Source organism: Dendropsophus ebraccatus, chromosome 2, assembly GCF_027789765.1.
Source record: "Dendropsophus ebraccatus isolate aDenEbr1 chromosome 2, aDenEbr1.pat, whole genome shotgun sequence".
Lineage (NCBI taxonomy): Eukaryota > Metazoa > Chordata > Amphibia > Anura > Hylidae > Dendropsophus > Dendropsophus ebraccatus.
This window is the reverse complement of record NC_091455.1, coordinates 70,207,212-70,228,696: the sequence shown is the minus strand read 5'-3', so window position 1 is coordinate 70,228,696 and position 21,485 is coordinate 70,207,212. Positions and strand designations below refer to the sequence as shown.

Below are 21,485 nucleotides of genomic sequence, written 5' to 3'. Positions count from 1 at the left end.
CTAACATGTTTGTTCTTTTATAGGCCTTGGTTTTGAAGCTGATCACTGGCTACAATAAATAGTCAATGACTTTGGAACATCTTCCAGCTCAGCTATGAAAGGATTATCAAGCAGCCGTAGCCATCATCATGGGGTTGTATGTGACTCAGTATGTGAGCCCCTTCCTCATCATACAGATAGAAAGCCATATTTGATGAACCCAGTAGATCCTCATCCTGCGGATCACCCTTACTATGCTCAAAGGAACTCCTACCCAGTAGAATGCATAATGCCCTATGGGGATCAGATTGCTAGTAGTACATTTCCAAGGAGACATTACAGTTCTCACCATGAGCTTAAGGATGAGTGCGCTCTAGTACCCCATGGATCTGTTGGAAAAGGAAACCGGCTTCCTACCAATCTCTTGGATCAATTTGAAAGGCAGATCCCTATCAATCGGGATGGCTATCACACCTTGCAATACAAAAGGAGTGCAGTGGAGCACCGCAGTGACAGTCCTGGTAGGATACGACATTTGGTTCATTCTGTTCAAAAACTATTTACAAAATCACATTCCCTTGAGGGACCAACAAAAGGAAATTCTAATGGAAACAAAGCCAGTCCAGAAGAAATGCAGACCGTGAGGTATGGCAAGCGAAGTAAAAGCAAAGAGAGGAGAGCTGAACTGAAACCTAGAACAAATATTCCGGCCTGGTGGGGCTCACAGGATAACTTAGACGATGTTTGCATGTACCATGGTCCCACCGCCGTCATGACTATGGGGAGATGCCCTGACCGTTCTGCTTCTCAGTACTTTATGGAGGCATATAATACACTTAGTGAACACGCATTGAAGTCATCACGAAGCAATAATGATGTGAAATGTAACACTTGTACAAACTTACCTGTGAGTTTACCTGTAAGTTTGGACAGCCAGATGTTGAAGAAAAGTTCTTGGGCATCAACTCTCACAGTAAGCAGGGCACGGGAAGTATACCAGAAACCTGCAATAAATATGGACCAAGCATTGGTGAAGTCTGACTCATGTCAACAAGAGCGGCCATGCCAGTACCTGCAGGTAGGCTTACATGGTGTTATTATATATATGATATTACTGGCATTTTAGAAGTACAATAAAGAGTATGTGGCATTTATGGTAGTTTTGTATAAAAGGGGTGCTGTTACTGGAAGAAGCAAAAAATGTTTTTCTAATCCTGGGTCACCTCTTTAAAGAGACACTGCCACACCCCTTAGGCTGGGTTCACACAGCATTTTTGCAGTCCATTTAACATATCCTTTTTATGGAATAAAAAACGGATGCCAATGTGTGCATCAGTTTTGATCCGTTCTTCTATTGACTTCCATTTAAAAAAAAAGGATCAATTTTTTTTTAAAGCATACACAAAATTGTGGTTTACCATGTTTTTGTGAATGCCCCCCCACCCAAAAAAAACAAAAACTCATATTTTTGTATGTTAAAAGTAACCATTGAAAAACTAAACCATTGAACAGACAGCAAAAACACATTGTGAACCAAGCCTTACTCTCACCTCAATCCATAAGTGGACAGTGTCACCTAGGTGAGGCTTCTCTGCAGTTATACCCCATCTCCCTGCTGGAGAGAACCCAAATGCTGTGAAGCCCCGTCTAGATGACACTGTCCACCTATGAAATGAAGCTGTTTTAGAGCAGAAAGAAGACACAGACAAGTGTTATACAGGTATATATCAAATGTGCAGCATCTAAACTTGTCGATGGTGCGGAGAAATGCCCACAGAGTAAGGGGGTGACGATATCAAAGCTCCTATGCAAAACTATATGTTTTTATAAAACCAGACTAATGACAAACACTGTGTAGGCTGTCATTCACCTGTGCTTTACTTCACATTAAAGGGAATGTATCACCTAGATATAGATTTTCTCATTGCAGCCAGATACTGAAACATGCTTTTTTTTGTACATTATTATGGAAGCAGCTGTCTTGCTTGAGTTGTTTTTAACAGCATTTAGAGATATGCTTTGCAGCTTTGCAGCCCATGAAAATGGACATGAAACAATAGACAAGAACTGCCCCATTGACATAAATGGGAAATGTTTCTAGGTATGCTCTATGACCTTTACAGAGGCCAATCCATAAGGGGATGCTGAGCTATGAACTTCATCTATTGTCTTCTCTATCTATTGGTAAACGTTTTCATTGTAATGCCGTGCAGATCCCTTTGTGGCAAGCTCTTTCTTATCATCACAGACAAAACAGGTATATAGATCACAAAATTGAAGAATTTCCTGTAGATTACAGTTGACACATTGAAAAGTAAAACACGATGGTAGTGTAAGGCTATGTTCTCACTATGTCTTTTTTTGTCATATTTTACCAAGAAGCAGAGGAATGTCTTAAATGGAGATGTATTAAATGGAGAAGTCTGACCACAACTAAAATCCACTGCAGGGGAGTGCGGGAACACAATAAAGAATCTATACTTACTTGTCCCTGTGCCCATGTAGCGGTACATCACCACCTCTCTGAAAGTTGCTAGACTAAATTTTCTCCAGGCTTACTGGTACATCACGACATGGTGAAAGTCCCTCCTCAGCCAATCAGTGACTGTTGTGGTGTCCTGCCTCAGTCACTGACTAAACGGGCACTCGTGAGCCAAGTCATGATGTTGTAGGAGCCAGAGGAGGCTGGTGGGGTTCCAGGAGCGGTGATGCGGCACCACAGGAGCATGGGGACAGGTAAGTATACATTCTATGTTATTCTATGAGACTAAAACATAACCTGGACTCCTATTATACATAATAAACACTGGTAAGCTCAATTTAAATACTGCACATAGTTACAGTGATATTACTGTGTATGAATAATGCTCTCAGTGATGTCACATGATAGGGATAATAAAAATATTGATATCACACCTTAAGGAGAAGTACCAGTGATGTCACTGAATTTCAACATGACATATCAGCAGCACATCATTTTACAAATGGATAGAATCATAGGAGGATAATGGATAAAGCACCTAGTGATGTCATAGTCTGGAAATATTGGACATACAGATTAAGGCTATGTTCACACCGGGTAAGAGACCGGCTGTTCTGTACGGTACGTAAGAACCAGCCGGGTGATCTTTCTTGGCCGCAGTGTTCTGATGCGGGCGCATCAGCACGCACCCGCATCAGAACTTCCCAAGGAAGCGCTTGCTTCCTTGTGTGAACTGACAGGGTTTCCTACGGCCACAATTCATTGAATTGCGGCCGCAGAAAACTGACATGTCAGTAATTTGCGGCGCCGCATGGGATCCCGGCCGGACCGTATACAATGTGTATACGCTCCAGCCTGGATCCCATAAAAATGTAGGCAATGTTCAACACTGCATAAAGTATGGCCGTTATTGCCGATGGCAACAACAGCCAAACTTTTACGAAGTGTGAACATAGCCTAAGGGGGGGGGGGGGGATTATATAATAGCTAAATGCTGAGAACTGCAGTGATGTAATAACACTAGCCTAATAAAGTATAAAATTATAATCTAAGTATAATGTACTCAGTAATGTCACAGTATAGCAATAACTTACAAAAGGGATGAAAACAATAACAATAAACATACAGCTTCACAAAAACAAGGATAATAAAGCACAGTGATATGACTGCACCAAGATAATAAACACCACTCCCTTATGTGACAGAATAGTTGTTACACCCCCAATAGTTACACCCCTAGTTTTTGGTGAAGTTTCTCTTCTTCATTTACTGATTTATCTGTGACTCATATTGAATTTTGTATGATATTAAAAGTGATAAGCATTAAATCACTTTACTGGACTGAGAAGCTAAGTGTACTTGGGACCTTCCTAAGTACATCATAAATCTACAGTCCAATAGATGTCACAAATATTGGTTATTAAAAACCATTTACACCGCTGAGCATTTTCATTACTTTTCTCATTGCTCTTAATGGTCTTAAAGAAGAATTCTTAATGGTTAACATACAAATGGCAATGACCCTGCTTCCTAGAGCATTCTGGTTCTTAGAAATATATTTGGAAACCTAGTGAGTCTAAAACAGTGCCACTATGTCAGAGGTAATGTTTTGATCTCACAAACCCCTTTTACATAAAAAAAAAAAATATGCATAGGTTTAGACTATTCAGGTGTTAACAAAAGATATTATAATGGCAATTCTCCAGTATAAGGCTATGTTCACACTACGTAAGTTTTGTAATAATCACAGCCGTTGTTGCCGATTTGCAACAGCGATCGTGATTACTACGGAACTTAAGTAGTGCTGCCGTCTATGGAATCCCGGCCGCAGTGTATGCACATAGTATACACTCTGTCCGGGATCCCTAGCAGTTCTCAATTCATCAGAAACAAAGATCATCTGGCCGATACTGCAGTACCGGTGTCTTACGTCATGTGAACATGGAATAAGGTTGGGCTTTTTTTTTATGTACATGTACTTTCAGGATGTCTTTCAGGTATCTTTTGAGGCCAAATATTTGTTATTTCATAATGACTCTATGATTGTACAAATTACATCCGTCATTATGAAATAATAGTCGTTATTCGGCCTGAAAGATGGCTGTGAAATGAACACAAAAAGATGGTCTAGGAACATAGCCTAGAAACTATGCAACGTTTTCTTTTAAGGAAAAACTGACATGTTATATATGTTCCTCAAGTCGGTACGATTAAAACGATATGTAACATATATAACTTTTATATTAATTGATGGCTTGTAAAAAAATAAAACCTTTTACAGAAAATAAACCTTCCTTAAAATTGCTCTATTCCCATACTTATAGCGCTTTTATCCTTTAGTCTATGGGGCTCTGTAAGGTGTCACTTTTTGCACCATGATCTTTACTTTCTATCGGTACCTTGAATGCGCATATGCGACTTTTTATTACAATTTTTCTGGAATTGATGCGACCAAAAATGCACAATTTTGCACTTTGGAATTTTTTTGCGCTTACGCCGTTTACCGTGATGGATCATGAATTAATAAACTTCAGGCGATTACGCACGCAGCGATACCAAACATGTTTGTTTATTTATTTATTTATTTTTATTTATAAAATGGGAAAAGGGGGGTGATTCAAACTTTTATTTGGGGAGGGGGTTATTTATTAATAAAAAACACTTTATTTTATTTTCACTCACAGTAATTAGAAGCCCCCTGGGGGACTTCTATATACACACAGCACTGATCTCCCATTGAGATCAATACTGTGTATATAACAGAGCACCGATCCATCAGATCTGGCTGCACATAGCAACCGAGGACCACGGGCTGCAGAGAGGGCTCACGTCGGGAGCCCTCTCTGATCCCCCTTAATGGCCGCATGATGGGTTAAGGACCAAATTTTTAAAAAGTGGGGGGGTTTTTTGCTGCTACTTTCCACTTTTCACTAAGAAAAAGGTTTTCTTTTTTTTTAAATTGATGTCCCAATGTTTAATTACATGAACATCAAAATGTTGGAAAATAAAGGGTCTTTTACATGGGCTTATTATCGGCCAGAATTGTTGCTAAAAATGCTCCTGCGACATTGATCGGGCTTTCAAATATTGAAAAATACTTAAAGCGCAACTATAAAATATTTTGACCATTCAGTTTTAGTTAGCTTAGGTCATGATAAGACTTTTTGCAATACACATTAATAACCTAAAATGAACAGATTTTTAAATTCATAAGGCTGATTATGCCCTTACAGCTCTCTCTGGCTCTAACTTATTTCTGCATTCCTGCTGGACACGCCCCCTCCCTGCAGATCCGTCCTGAGTGTACGGACTCTGACAGGAGGATCAGATAACAGCCCTGACACACACATAAACAAAACCTCCTCCCCCCTCCCCCCTCCTAGCAGCAGTGTTTCCAGTGCCACCATGACTCCAATGTACTGCATGAGGGAGAGTGGGTGAGTCACTGAGGGGAGGACTACAAGTCCCAGCACAACACAGCTGTAGTCCTTCCATAGTACATATAACATTCACTATCAGATGTCTGCAGCAGGTGCCCCCACCTCCATGGCTGACATTATCCTACAGTGTAATGAGAGCAGATGACTGTATCTAATCCCACAGTGTGTGATACCATCGGCTGGTGCTTTGTATCTAATCTTACATTGCGATACTGTATGTTGGGGCTGTATCTGATCCTGCTATGTGTGATACATCTGCTAAGGTGCTGGTCAGTGAATGGAGGGACGCAGCCAGGGAGATGAGGGATAGGCCACGCCCACTTTGTCTCAGCCAGGAGAAAAATTCATTTATTCTTCTGAGCCAAACAACTGGTAATATCTCAGCGAGCGTACATGCTATCAACATGCATCAGTTTAGGGCTCTTTTTAAAAGGTAACACGAGGGCTTTTTATTTTAAGGAATTTCATTTTTTGGCTACTGAAATTATAGTTGCGCTTTAACATGAATATTTTAGTGCTCGCTCATCTCTATTTAACACGCAATTATAACACCTTGAATATGGATATGTGTAGTTCAGATCCCACCAAACTTACTGTAGATTCAGTTAACTCAAGTCATGTTTCTTATCCCTTATGGTGGACATTGCAAAAATATTAAATACACAATGAGAAAACACAATTTTTTTAAAATCATCTTGCCTTCCAAACAAGATGGAATAAAAAAAATAGCAGTCATATGTAGCTTAGGACTATGCTACTGTATGTTCACATACTGCAGGTTTGCGTCTGTCATTTTGGACGGACGTCATTTTGACAGCAGAAGACAGACATCTTTTAATAATGATGGTGACAAATAACAGTCATGATCATTAATTGCAGCCGTCTTTTGGTGTAAAAAAGACAGTTGCAAAACTATCATTGTGTGATTTTACAGCCTAGGCCACATTCACACTATGTAAGCTGTCTGTAAAGTTTAGCCCAGCTGGGACTGCAGTACCGGACGGATAAACTTAATTTCTTTTTATTTGGAATGCGGGCAGATTCAGATATCCCCGCATTCTAATTACCCATAGCAGACAATGTAAAGTGTGGCCAGAGCCGCTCTTTACATTGTCTGAACAGTCAATTTTGTGTGTCCACTATTCAATCAATAGCAGTCACACAAAACTGACATGTCAGTTTTTAGTGAGGCCACATGGAATCCCGGGAGGAGTGTATACAGTGTGTGCCAGGATAGTAATGAAAGCAAACGTCCGCTGTCATTAAATAAAGGCCTTTGTTTAATGACTATATACATTGTGTAAACTTAGCCTAAGGCCGGGTTGACACTATGTATGACACTGGCCATTCTGTGACTACATACTCGCAGCGGTCTGAAAGATGCAGCCGCCCCCTTAACCCCTTAATTGGCTCCCACGCTTTCTGTATACATTACCTGTCTCCTTGCTGCATGGGTTCCTGGCTTCCTGCTCTGCTGCTCAGCCAATCAGTGTGTTGCCCAGCCACAGCCACTGATTGGCTGTGCGGGAGAGCAGGAACCCGGGACCCTGTGTTGCAAGGAGACAGGTAATGCATACAAACAGCGCGGGAGCCGATTAAGGGGTTGAGACGGCGGCTGCATTACATACAGTGCCACTTTCAGTCCGCTGCGAGTATGTAGTGACAGGGGCCTGCCAGGACCTTAGCTCGTAGTGGATCTTTCTGCAAAACTTGCAGCGAGATTTCCGCTGCAAGTCGTTATGTGTGAAGACACCCTAAAAGTGTACAAATAAAACTACAGTTAAACCAAAACGAGCCTTTACATAGACCCATTAATAAATATATAAGAAATGTATGATTGGGTTTAGACTATTTTAGCTGTCTATTTAGTTTGGAATTGACCATTGGACCATACATACAGCCACGGCGCAGGACTCACAAAATAACTCCAAGGACCTCACGGGTGTCTATCTTGGGCGTTTATTCACACTAGGCTTAAGCAATGCAATTCCAAACTGCATTTTCATGCTTTGGCATCAGGACGGGAATGTTATGGCGGGTCAGAGAAGTCATAGGTCAAATAGTACATAAAGTCAGGGAGGCGGGCTTTCCATCAGCTTTTTTTTATTGTATTATTTTTTTTGTTCTAGACCTGTCAATCACAGCCGAGTGGGAAGTAGCTGACAGAAACACCCTCGCTGACTCTATGCACTGTTCCCAGCTAATTTATAAAATATAATTTCATTAAAGTGCTGCAGTTTGTTAGTGTAAGCTATATGTAGTTCATTGCGGTGAAGCAGCCTGCTTCATGTCGCTCATGGTTCGGACATCATCATCGAACAAGACCCTGACAGGTTTCCTTTAATTCAAGTGTATTGTAGAAATATCTTAGACTTCGGACCTGTTGAAATTCTTTAATTGAAATCTGCCATTTAACCATCTAGTATGCGACGGGCAAACATTTTTCACCTGATAAATTGGTACTTTTGGTTAAGATTTTCTTGGAAGCAGGCCACACCCACTACTCCGCTTTCAGCGCACATAGATGTTTACAACATGTGAACTTTTGTTGCCTCTCGCTGTGACACTTTTGTGAGTCAACAATCATTTTCTTTATCGTTACGTTCGCTGATTTATTTAGATTTGGTTATTTGTTTCTCTTCTTTGTGTGAGACTGCCCTATTTATCACAAACCGGCTTCCGTGGCAATGAAGCAGAATTACACGCTGAGTCTTCTACTTTCAAAGACCGAGGAATATTCAGCTTGCTCTGCATGCCAATGAATGATTATTGACATTGCTCCTGAAGGTTGGCATCCTTTGAGCTATTATTCCGGAAAAAAAACAGGCAATCTTGATATATAAGGAGAAGCCAGGGAATCAGGAAAATGATACAGTCCTCGTTTTTTTTTTGGCCGTAACATCTAACAAGTTAAGGTTGAGTAATAACTGGCGAGGACACTAAATTACATGTGTGAGACAGTCAGTACTGAGCAGTCATTAAGCATTGTTCTCTCGTTCTGTGATCTCATTTCATTAATTATTTGCATGCTAAAAGAAAGCTTAAGTTACAAATATAGTGTTTGTGAGTGATTGTTTAGCACTCCCCTCCAGTCCTTGTGTTTACTGCTCTAGTCACCCACTTTGAAATGGCAGAACGATGAGAAAAACCTAGATCGTTTTTGCTGCCTAAAGCTGAGGAGATGATGAATATAATTTATCATAAAGAATGTTTATTTGCATATTCAAGACGAAAGGTAAGTCAATGCCAATTCCTATGCATGCATGTTGTTAAGTGCTTGCCCTAGTTGTCGGATACACTGGCTACATCGATGTCCCTGGGGCTAATGCTATAATTCTTTCTGACGTTGTTGCTGTATTTATCATATTACACTTTCTATTAATTTGTCGGTTGCCATCTTGCTTCTACATGTGATATTATACTATAGATAGTATAGTTAAGCTTCAGGTAATAAATAGGAATTCATCTTCAAAACTGTATATTTATTTAATCCCAATTGAATCTAAAGGTTGAATTAAAAAAAAAAAAAAAAAAAGAAATTCTTTTTTTTCCCATTTAAATAATAGTACATTTGCATTTAATTAAACATGTATCATGTATATAATGTTAACTAGAATGTAAAGTTAAGCCTGGAAACTGCATTCTTACATAATGCTGTTACGTAAAGTCTATACATTCTATGAGTAGTACTATCTAGGTATTCAGTGTTGCCCAACAACTAATACCAGCATACAATGTATATAGAAAGCCATAAGCACATATCTTTGTATGGTCTGGGGCATTTGTGCAGTTTTATAAATGATATGCAGCAACAGGTTGTCACCATCACATCTCATGTTGTTTCCTGATATAACGTGCCAATTTCTACAGATCACTTTAGGTCTGTTGTGAAGAGATACATTACTGTAATTAGTCTATCCAATAAAATTCTTTTTTTTTTTAGCGTATATTCTAGCGGAAAATAGCTTGAGATTGGTACAGGTGTATAATCAGATCACTTGCTGAAATGCAATCATAAGAAGAGTCAAAATGATGCCAGATCTGTATTCTGTACAACACTCGACATCAGCCGCAGCAGCAGCAGACACGTCTCCTCAGTTGATATAATATTTACGTTATCATAATTATGCAGAGCTAGTAAATTACATTTGATTTCCTGAAAATGAGGCCTGAAACAAGCTGGTTCATGACATTGAGAATTATCTACTTTCTGTAATAAAATATAAAGCTATAAGTAAATAATATTTGAAATGAGATGTCATTTTTCGAGGAATAAGATTTGGGTTTTATAAGACTTTAAAGCCTCATTACACGCTGAGGCTGAATTAACCCCTTTATCTCACCCAACCCTGAATCCTAACCATGGCTAAAGAAAACCACATCGAAGCATCTTTGGCAGATTATTCACATTAATGGAGCTCTCCAGTAGTCAACATTTATGACTTCTTACTCCTGCATAACCACTATTTTGTTAGCAAAAGAAAATCACAAGTTTTCCAGTGAGTTGACCTTGAAAAAAATCCCCATCACTAAACTTCCTAAACCTCGCAAGTGTACATGAGACGCTACCTAGAAAGCGATACTGTGGTTGATTGCAGCCGTACTTGAAATTTCAGGTTTTAAGTAAAGCCAGACTTTAAAGCTGTTTAATCAGGCAATAAATATGCCAAGAGCAGACCTATGTAACTTGTGCTGATCCCTGACAATAGGTTTAGGAACGTTACATCATAACTGCAATAATGCTTTCATCTGTAATCTGTAGTAATCATTGTGATCTCTTCTGGGCTTATATTTCAATTGATGGTAGCGTAATGGCATGCATGTTATGCACCTTTTTACTTGGCTAGATTGGAAAAGTAGTTTTCTATGTGAACATGAACATGTGCTGCTGGTAGAAATTGTATTATGTAACAACATTGTTTGCCAGAGTTATTAAAAGATATGATGCTTGTATAAGAATTTCATACCCCATTGAGCCGAACAATTACATGACTTGAATACCACTAGGAATTGACTGTTTCAGCTTTCTGCACATTGACCAGCCATAGTAATTAGTATAATCACGCTAGATAGATAAAGTCATCATAGGGCTACCTTCCAAATTCCCACAGACTGGTATACTTATTATATCTATAAATACATTTTAAACCCAACTCAGTTAACTAGAGTCAAGTGGATCCAACTTATTCTCATAAATGAAAGGCCTTGTGATTACTGTTATGCAGACTTGCCAAACTGTTTGGGTTTGGCAATGTTCTCCGAACCTGAACTCTCTGCATTTGACTCCCAGCAGCTGGAGAAGTTGACTGTCACCCTAGAGAGACCTGGAAAACATGGATACAGCCATAGGCCATGTTCACACAACGTAAATTGTGTATTCATCACAGCTGTTGTTGCTGATGTGCAAAGTGTATACACATAGTATTCATTGAATAGCGGCCGCACAAGCCTGACAAGTCACACAATGGAGTGCGCGGCTCTGGCCGCACTCTCCATTCTGTTAAATGGTAAATTGGGATGTGGGCACACACAGATGCGCCCGCATCCCAATTCAGCACAAATGAAGATCATCCGGCGGGTACTGTAGGTGATCAAACATAAATGATAAAATCTGCAGATGATGGCTATGTTCACACAACGTTTTCTAGCTCCGTTTAAAATGACATCCGTTATTTTGAGTCTAAAATAACGGACGTCATTTAGCTGTCTGACTGGTTTTTGCACATTATTTTAGTTTTGGATTACTAATTGCCTTTTGGGTGTGGCTTAATTGAAAAGTTCATTGAATTTAATAGTAAAAACAGAGAAAGAACGGTGACAAAAGAAAAACTGTGTGTGAACAACTAATAAAAAACGTCCGTTGTTGCAAAAGATGTCCGAAAATAATGACCAAGTTCATTATTTTGCCGTCCGCGGTGAAAACGTCCATTATTCAATGCATTGTATGCATTGGACGTCCGTCTTCCCATTGACTTCAATGCATTGCCATTGTAGTCAATTAAATTTCGGCAAAAACGGATGTTTTTTAAAATCTAAATCGGCCACCTTTTCTTTATTTTTTAAGTTGTGTGAACATAGCCGATAAAAGATCACTTTTTACTTGAACAAGCACCATGACGTATGATATAAAATAAGATATGAAAACTGCAAGATTTACCCTTTACATCTGTGTAGAGAAATCAAAATGCAAAAAGTGTCACTTTAAAGGGGTGATCCAGCGCTACAAAAATATGGCCACTTTTCCCCCTGCCTTGTCTCCAGTTCAGGTGCAGTTTGCAATTAAGCTCCATTTACTTTAATGGAACTGAGTTTCAAACCCCACCCAAACTGGAGACAACAGTAGGGGGAAAGTGGCCATGTTTTTGTAGCGCTGGATAACCCCTTTAACAGTCAACTAGTTTTCTCTCATTTCCCTATTCCCTGCCAAAAAAAAACATGTATTGACTGGTTCTATGAATACATATGTTAGGAACCGGACAGCAGGACAAGACAAACAGTGAGCCCTAAGCTCAGCCCCGCCCACTGTCCTCTACCTATTTGCCACAATCCGCCCTAAAATGGCGGCGAGCAACTGGGCGGCAGTCCCTGCGCTGGCTAGGTGGGACACAAGGACAAGACAGACAGACAAAACACAATAACGAATGGTCAACAGTCCGGGTCACAACAAACGGGCAGCAAAAGTACAAAATCACAATCCGAAGGCAAAGTCAATATACAGGCAGTATGGTCAGGGGCAGGCAGCAAACAAGAATGGTCAGAAAGGCAAAGCAGGGTCAGAATCAACAGAGCAAGAATAGAAACACAGAACCAGGCAGAGACAAGCTCAATATCCGGCAAAGATATCCCAGACTGAGGTAGTTATATAGGAGGCCAGGGTTCTGATCCAGAACATAATTGGACCATCCCCCTGATCTCCAAGCACAGACAGCTGAGAACAAAACAGATCCACTGGCAGGAAGACCTGTCAGTCACAGCAGAACCAAAACATAGATTAACCCTGACATGGCCAGACAGAACTCAGCAGGTGAAGTCGGGTGTGTCTCCCAAAGAGAGCAAATAAACCAGTGTTCAGACACAGCAAAACAAAACACAGAACAGAATAAGAGAATATCAGCGCCTTCTCGGCCGTACAGCACGAGCAGAGGGGCGCATAATGCTCCGCAAAGATACAGTCCTGACAGTACCCCCCCTTTTATGAGGGGCCTCAGGACCCTCACAGGACTCAACCTCACTTAGAAGATTGCCATCTGACTCCCATTCATCAGAAGACGAGTCCATGGCATGGAGAACAGGCTTACTGACAGGACGAGCAGAACAACATGTTAAATTCACATCAGATACAGGCAAATCAGGAACAACAGAACTAGAAATATTAATTTCGCCGGAGGGTACCTGTGCGCCCAAGTGACCTTCCTGGGAGTCACCTGGACGCCGATGATCTGGGTGCAGGTTTTCTTGCCGCTTGGGCCGCTTGTGGCAGAAACTGATGAAATGGCCACTGTCACCACAGTAGTAACATAGACCGTTGTGTCTCCGGTGTTCTCGCCTGGTCTTGGCGTCTAATAGTCCCAGCTGCATGGGCTCGTCCTCAGGAATAGTAGGGGTAACAAGAGGGGTTTTGACAGAATAGGAGACAGATTGTTTAGAAGAGTCAGAGTCTACTTTCTCCCTATGTCTGTCACGGAGCCTGCGGTCTAAACGAATAGCCAAATTCATGGCCTGCTTAAGGGTGGAAGGTTCTGGATGCCCTGTCCAGGCATCCTTAATGCCATCAGACAACCCCTGCTTAAACTTGCATCTAAGTGCAGGATCATTCCATCCGGATGGAACGCACCACTGGCGGAACTCAGCACAATACTCCTCCGCCAGTCGCTTGCCCTGTCTCAAAGTAGTCAACTGCCTCTCAGCTGCTGCTGCCCTGTCAGGGTCATCATACAGTAATTCCAATGCAGAGAAAAACTGATCCACAGAAGATAACTCAGTGGCATCTGGAGGCAAAGAAAAAGCCCACTCCTGCGGAGGTCCTTGTAAGAGTGACATAATAATGCCCACTCTCTGGCTCTCATCCCCAGAGGACCGGGGACAAAGTCTGAAAAACAACTTACATCCCTCTCTAAAGATTCGAAAGGCCTTTCTTTCGCCTTTGAACCTATCAGGAAGCTGCACTGGAGGTTCTGGGGGAGCAGCAGCAGATAGCATGGCATTTTGGCCCAGGAAAGACTCTACCTGCTGCACCCGTTGCGTAAGGTCCAGAACAAGCTGGTTGAGACTTTGCATTTGCTCAACCAGAGCTTTCATGGGGTCCATAGCAAGGTGGAGAGAAAAAAAAAAGTATGGCCGGATATTCTGTTAGGAACCGGACAGCAGGACAAGACAAACAGTGAGCCCTAAGCTCAGCCCCGCCCACTGTCCTCTACCTATTTGCCACAATCCGCCCTAAAATGGCGGCGAGCAACTGGGCGGCAGTCCCTGCGCTGGCTAGGTGGGACACAAGGACAAGACAGACAGACAAAACACAATAACGAATGGTCAACAGTCCGGGTCACAACAAACGGGCAGCAAAAGTACAAAATCACAATCCGAAGGCAAAGTCAATATACAGGCAGTATGGTCAGGGGCAGGCAGCAAACAAGAATGGTCAGAAAGGCAAAGCAGGGTCAGAATCAACAGAGCAAGAATAGAAACACAGAACCAGGCAGAGACAAGCTCAATATCCGGCAAAGATATCCCAGACTGAGGTAGTTATATAGGAGGCCAGGGTTCTGATCCAGAACATAATTGGACCATCCCCCTGATCTCCAAGCACAGACAGCTGAGAACAAAACAGATCCACTGGCAGGAAGACCTGTCAGTCACAGCAGAACCAAAACATAGATTAACCCTGACATGGCCAGACAGAACTCAGCAGGTGAAGTCGGGTGTGTCTCCCAAAGAGAGCAAATAAACCAGTGTTCAGACACAGCAAAACAAAACACAGAACAGAATAAGAGAATATCAGCGCCTTCTCGGCCGTACAGCACGAGCAGAGGGGCGCATAATGCTCCGCAAAGATACAGTCCTGACAACATAAATGAAGTATTTCCTCATAATGTCAGCCATGTAAAAGTGACATACTTCTTTCAAGTTTCTTCTGGACATGTACAGTATTTTTGTGGTACATTCACATAAATTGTGCTGCCAAATTCATTTATTAAAAGCATTATTTCTCTTTTTATCAAAAACATTTTCATTTCCGCAACATTTTAGAAATAGTTTGACATCTCAATAAAGTTTCTAAGTTTATCCTAAATTTAAAAAAATAATAATAATAATTGACTGCATAAAGTACATTACATATAAAATACCTACAATGTAGGAACTTACTAGGGCCCAGCCTGTTTCAGGTCTAAACCGTCTCTTGAACACCTATGGCCCTCCAATTAGATTTTTGCTATTACTATCACTAGACAAGCCATTATGGACCCAAGGAATCCTTTTGGCAAAAAAATACTATCACATCTATTACTTTACTGCTTTACTAGCATAAATTACTAAGAACTTTTACATGGGTCCTGTACAGTGGTAAATAAGTGGCCCCATGAAAGCATTATTGGGCCACGTTCACACTATGTATGACACCGGCCGTTCTCTGACATAGCTGGTGTCAGTGAAGTTCATCCCGTCAGGTAATGCAGTACCAGCCAAGTGAACATCATTTCTTTAGAATTACCTTGTCTGCTCTGTCAGTCTTGTGCGGCTGCTATTCAATGAATAGTGGCTGCACAAAACTGACATGTCAGTTTTTTTGTGTGGCCACAAGGATTCCCAGCCGGAGTGTGTGCAGAGTGTATACACTCCGACCAGGATTCCATTACAATCAATGCAATGTCTTTTTTCATTTAATATGAGCTGGTGTTACATCGGCCATTATTAAATGAAAAATTACATTGTATGAACTTAGCCTTGCAGTGCACATTTCCTTATGGGTGTGTTATTTTTTTATATTGTAGACTAGGTTTTTATTCAATAGCTGTCATAAACGTAGTTACTAAAGCTGCACATCGCACAGAGCACAGGTTCCATTTGGCCTGGTAGGGCATATTCTTAAGGATCAATGCACCTGACTGGTGAGATACATGAGAGAATTTTATTTTTAAATCTGCACGTTAGCATTATAGTCAGAGACTTGCGTTCACATTTCAACATCCCTTTTGTGTCAAGGGCAAAAGGCAGATTGTTGAAGAAGCTGACATGTCTTTTAGCTTCTCTCAGGAACCTTACAGCTTTACAAAACAAGGAATGAACTGAACCAAGTTAACATTCACTCAAATACCTTCCCCTGTCAAAGGGGTCGGTATATCTCATGTATCTGACCAATGAATTTTCACTCAATGATGAGAAGGCATTTCTTATTATACAGTATATCCCAGTGTCCCCTAAAACAAAGCACTGTATATAGGTTATTGAAAAAAATCAAAAGGAGTGTTCATTAGGAATTGCCCTCTATTACATTGTGCCTCATAGACTAGCACAGAGTCTCACAATGTAAATAGCTCAGTGTATCTGCAATGCATTTGGTGTTGTTGCATCTGGCTAAAGGCCAACCATAATATGTGTATAGGAGCATTCCAACTCTTCTTTGACAGATGATTTCAAGAGAAAGAAAGATTGAGCATATTGAATATCATTGCCACATCCCTTAAGGTGGCCACACACCTTTAATAAATGGCAGCCAAATGAATGTATTGATCAATCTAGAATGTGTCTACATTGGTGGAATGCCTTGTGTACTTACTATAAGTTTTATTTAGGGAATTAAATTTCAAGGGGGGGGGGGATTAATGAAAACTGGAAAACTGCTGATAGCAACCAATCTTAGTGTGCTTTTCATGTGTTAAGGTCCCCATCCACCTTAGACTTTAGTAGTCTATAACAACCGCTCAGTAAGTATTCAACCATCAATCTAAGGTGTGTGGGGCTCTCCCAAATGACCACCTACAAATGATGTCAGTGGAGACAGTGGTAAGGCATATGGAAAATCACTGATCGACCCATTTGTTCGGGGAGAAATAAGCTGCAGTCACTGTGGCTGCCGCTTACAATCTGCATACACTCCGGCCGGGATTCCTTGCTGCTGCGCAGAAAACTGACGTGTCAGTTTTGTGCGGCCACTATTTATCAAATAGCGGCTGCACAAGACTGACAGAGCAGTCAAGGTAAAGTGCGACTCCGGACGTACTTTGCATTGACCGCTATGGTTAATACACAGAACTGTTCGGCACGGCCAATAGTTCCTGTATTCTCAGGGGTAAGCAACAGCCACAGTGCTCTGACTGCAGCTTATCTCTCCCTGAACAAAGGGGTCGTTACACTATCACAGAACTGTTCGGCATGGCCAATAGTTCCTGTATTCTTAGGGGAGGACGGGTGGTGGATTTGAGAGATAAATGAAGACTCACCATTCAGCCATCAGTTATTGAAGGTGTATGGCCACCAAAGAACAATATAGGAATTAAAAGCGGTGCTGTAAGCATATAGGCAATATAGACAGTTTTTCTGTCAGGCTTGGTGACTGGTTCACCCACCTCTACCTGCACTGTCCTATTTATAAAGATAGCCAGACCATAGTACTAGCAAAGCACTTCTGTCTTTTGTCTCCACCCTCTCCTCATAGTTTGTAAGCTCTTGTGAGCAGGGCCCTCACTCCTCAAGTATGGTTTGATAATTACTTATGTCCATAATTTTTGTCTATTTTTCAACCCCCAGAATTGTAAAGTGCTGCAGAATCTGATGGCGCTTTATAAATAGAAATTAATATTATTATTACCTGTGTTCTGGGCTCCATTGGGTAACTTTTTTTTTTACATTAATCTGTAGATCAACCAAAAAAGCAGAAGTGAACTTGGGTTGATGAGTATTAAAAAAAATCTTTATATACTTATAAAATTTCCATTGGGGGAGACCATATTATAGACACACAGTCCCTGATTATCTGTATAGATAGACTGGGGTCTGTAATTTGGGATAGTCTGTTCTGAGGTCTGTATTAAGGTCCCCATTAAAGTGTTGTGCAGTAAGGCCTGAGCGCAGAACCATAAGAGAAGCCATGCTGGGTCAGTTGTAGGTTTGCCAGTACTGAGTGGAAGATGCCTGTTAAAAGTGAGACCTACTGAGGGACCTGTCTCTCCAAGAGTGACTTGACTGGTGGGGCTAAGCAGGACAGTACTACATAAGTTATTGTAAGTAGGCAACCATCAAACATTGATATTGTTGTTACAAGTTAAGTGAATGGTGCTATAACCCCTCAAGGACACCATAGATTTTGGCCTTAAGGACCAGGACAATTTTAAATTTTGCATTTTCATTTTTTCCTTCTCACCTTCTAAGAGCCATAGTGCTTTTATTTTTCCATCTACAGGGTAATGTAAGGACTTGTTTTTTCTGGAAACAATTGTACTTTCAATCTACCATAAAATGTATGATGAAACTCCAAAAATATTATTTAGGTGTTTCTGTGTTTACCCAATGTACTTTGTGGTGAAACTGAGATGTTAACTATATTCTTATTTCAGTCCTAAGACAACAATACCCATGTTTACATAGCTTTTTTAATATTCTACAATTTTCTAACAGTAAAATAATTATATTTAAATTTGCCCTATTCTGACTATTATAACAGTTTTTTTTCACCATGCACCATAATCTCTACTTTTTATTTTATTTTTATTAGTACCATATTTGTGTAGATGAGAATTTTTGATCACTTTTTTTTCTGATTATTTAATGTAATGATTATATAATATAATTGTGCATGCTATAATACCAAATATGTTTGTTTATTTATTCATGTTTTATTTGTAAAATGGAAATGGGGTGGGATGATTTCAACTTTACAAGTCCCCTTAGGGGACTATTACAAGCAATCATTGGATTGCTTATACTGTTCAATTCTGTAGACTCTATGAGAGGATCACTGATTGGACCACACAGAGGTATGTATTATACCTCCGTCAGTCAGGGAATCTGATAAGAGCCCCCACAGTTACAATGATAGGAACCACTGCTGTCACTGAAACTTGTCAGGCGGTAGCGCAAACACTGCTGCTTGTCATTGACTGTGAGGACCCAGCTGCTGATAGTAACCGGCCTTTGCCCTCTGTGAAGTGAGCTCAGCTAATAGAGCTACTGACCATTATGATGTACCATTACGTCATGGGTCCTTAAGTCTCCAGCTCCCATGATGTACTGGTATGTCATACAGTAGGTCCTAAGGAGGTTTAACCTCTTAAGGACATATGACGTACCGGTACGTCATATGTCCTCACTTGCACTTCAAAGCGGGGCCGCGCGGCGGCCCCGCTTTGAAGTGCCGCGATCCCGGGTGCCGCGAGTAGCCTGGGACCGCCGCTATTAGCGGGCACGGTCTGATCGCCGTGCCCGCTAATTAGCTAATCGGAGGCAGCTGTCAAAGTTGACAGCTGCCTCCGATTACCGGAGGCAACATTTCCCTGGTGTCTAGTGGGGGAGATCGCTCCTCCGGGACCTTGTCCCGGAGGAGCGATCTCCGTTACTGATGCCGGCCGGGGACGCGTCCAAGATGGCGCCGTCCTCGGCTCGGCACTCGTTTGTTTTCGGCTGCAGCAGCCGAAAGCAAACGAGTGCCGATCTCATGGATCTCTGCAGCATATCTATGCTGCAGAGATCTCAATGAGAGATCACAGTGTATATACTAGAAGTCCCCCAGGGGGGCTTCTAGTATATGTGTAAAAAAAAAAAAAAAAGTGTTGTTAATAGTAAAAAGCCCCCTCCCCTAATAAAAGTCTGAATCACCCCCCTTTTCCCAGGTTTTAAATAAAAGTAAACAAATAAATAAATAAATAAACATGTTTGCTATCGCCACGTGCGTAATCGCCCGAACTATTAATTAATCACATTCCTGATCTCGTACGGTTAACGGCGTCAGCGCAAAAAAATCCCAAAGTGCAAAATTGCGCATTTTTGGTCGCATCAAATCCAGAAAAAATGTAATATAAAGCGATCAAAAAGTCGTATATGCGCAATCAAGGTACCGATAGAAAGATCACATCATGGCGCAAAAAATGACATCTCGCACAGCCCCATAGACCAAAGGATAAAAGCGCTATAAGCCTGGGAATAGAGCGATTTTAAGGCACGTATATTGGTTAACAACGGTTTGAATTTTTTACAGGCCATCAGATACAATATAAGTTATACATGTTATATATCGTTTTAATCGTAACAACTTGAGGAACATGCATAACAAGTCAGTTTTACCACAGGGCGAATGGCGTAAAAACACATTTCCCCCAAATAAAAGAAATGCGTTTTTTTTTTTCAATTTCACCACACTTTGAATTTTTTTCTGGTTTCGCAGTGTACTTTATGCAAAAATTCAGCCTGTAATTGCAAAGTACAATTAGTGACTCAAAAAATAAGGGGTCATGTGGTTCTCTAGGTGGAAAAATGCAAGTGCTATGACCTTTTAAACACAAGGAGGAAAAAACGAAAACGTAAAAACGAAAATGGGCCATGTCCTTAAAGGGTTAATAAATGTTGAATCTGTTCCAAAGAGAGAAAACTATGTGGTCTGTGGACTGTACTCTTCTGTTCAGAGAGTAAGAGATTTGTATAGGTGCACATTGTACAGTGCATCTGAAACCAAGGAGAGTTGGAATGAGCCATGGAAGCACTGGTCATTACTAACGTATAGTAAGGAAACACCACAAGTTGAATGTAGGTAGAGAAGGATAATTTAAGACCCACAGCAACTAAATAGTACAGGCAATAAATGTCTATGGGGAAAACTTGGAAATGTATCCAGGTCTCTGACAAGCAATTTAATTTTTCAAAAAATGTTTACACACAGATCTTTTATTTATATCATGCAATATAATTTACTACATCAAAAAATATAAAAAGTTTACATATCCATAAAACCTGGTCATTGCTTAAGAAGCTTCTGTCTATATAAGCTAGTTGACAAAATGCGAGGTAATGGGTGATGTACCTGCGGAAAGATATTTGACATCATAGGAAAACTGAAGACAATAAGTCTGATACCTGGGGGCAACTTCTAAATGCCTGAAGGTACCATTATCTTCTCTGTTCACATGATGATATGCAAGTTTATACAACATTGGACCTTGTATTCTTCATGATGTTCAGGAAGGATAAAAAATGTGAATCTTTTCAAGAATAACAGCATATGATCTTGTGAAAATTCCAATGGAATAGGTACAAAAGAATCTATATCACCACAAAGTGCTTGTACGTGTACCTTGTCATCTATTATAGTCACTATTGTTGATATTGTTATACATTTATTCTTAAAAATAATCAACACTTTTAAGAATTAAAACCAGGTTACAGTATGCAAAAGAACATTGAGACAAAGATCTTACTTTTTTGAATATTACCGACTGGTCTGCTGAAAGTAAAGTGTGTGGAAGCAAAGCGGCCTACAGATCTGATTACACCAACTCTGTCAGGAGGAATGGGCCAAAATTTCAGCAACTTATTGTGAGAAGATTGTGGAAGGTCCTAAACATGTGACCGCATTTAGACAATTTGAAGGTGATGCTACA

General features: G+C 40.7%; 1 protein-coding gene across 3 annotated transcripts in view; it reads left to right on the top strand.

Annotated features, from left to right (window-relative positions):
* Positions 1-94: 94 nt before the first annotated feature.
* Positions 95-21,485, top strand: part of DLGAP1 (DLG associated protein 1) — a 172,098-nt gene continuing 150,707 nt past the window's right edge. For 2 of the 3 annotated variants that reach the window (XM_069957736.1, XM_069957737.1), the window contains exon 1: positions 95-1,057. In XM_069957736.1, coding sequence (XP_069813837.1) covers positions 95-1,057 — 963 coding nt within the window. Of the gene's footprint in view, positions 1,058-8,920; positions 9,137-21,485 lie in introns of those variants that run through there. The other variant, XM_069957738.1, reaches the window with a different exon arrangement.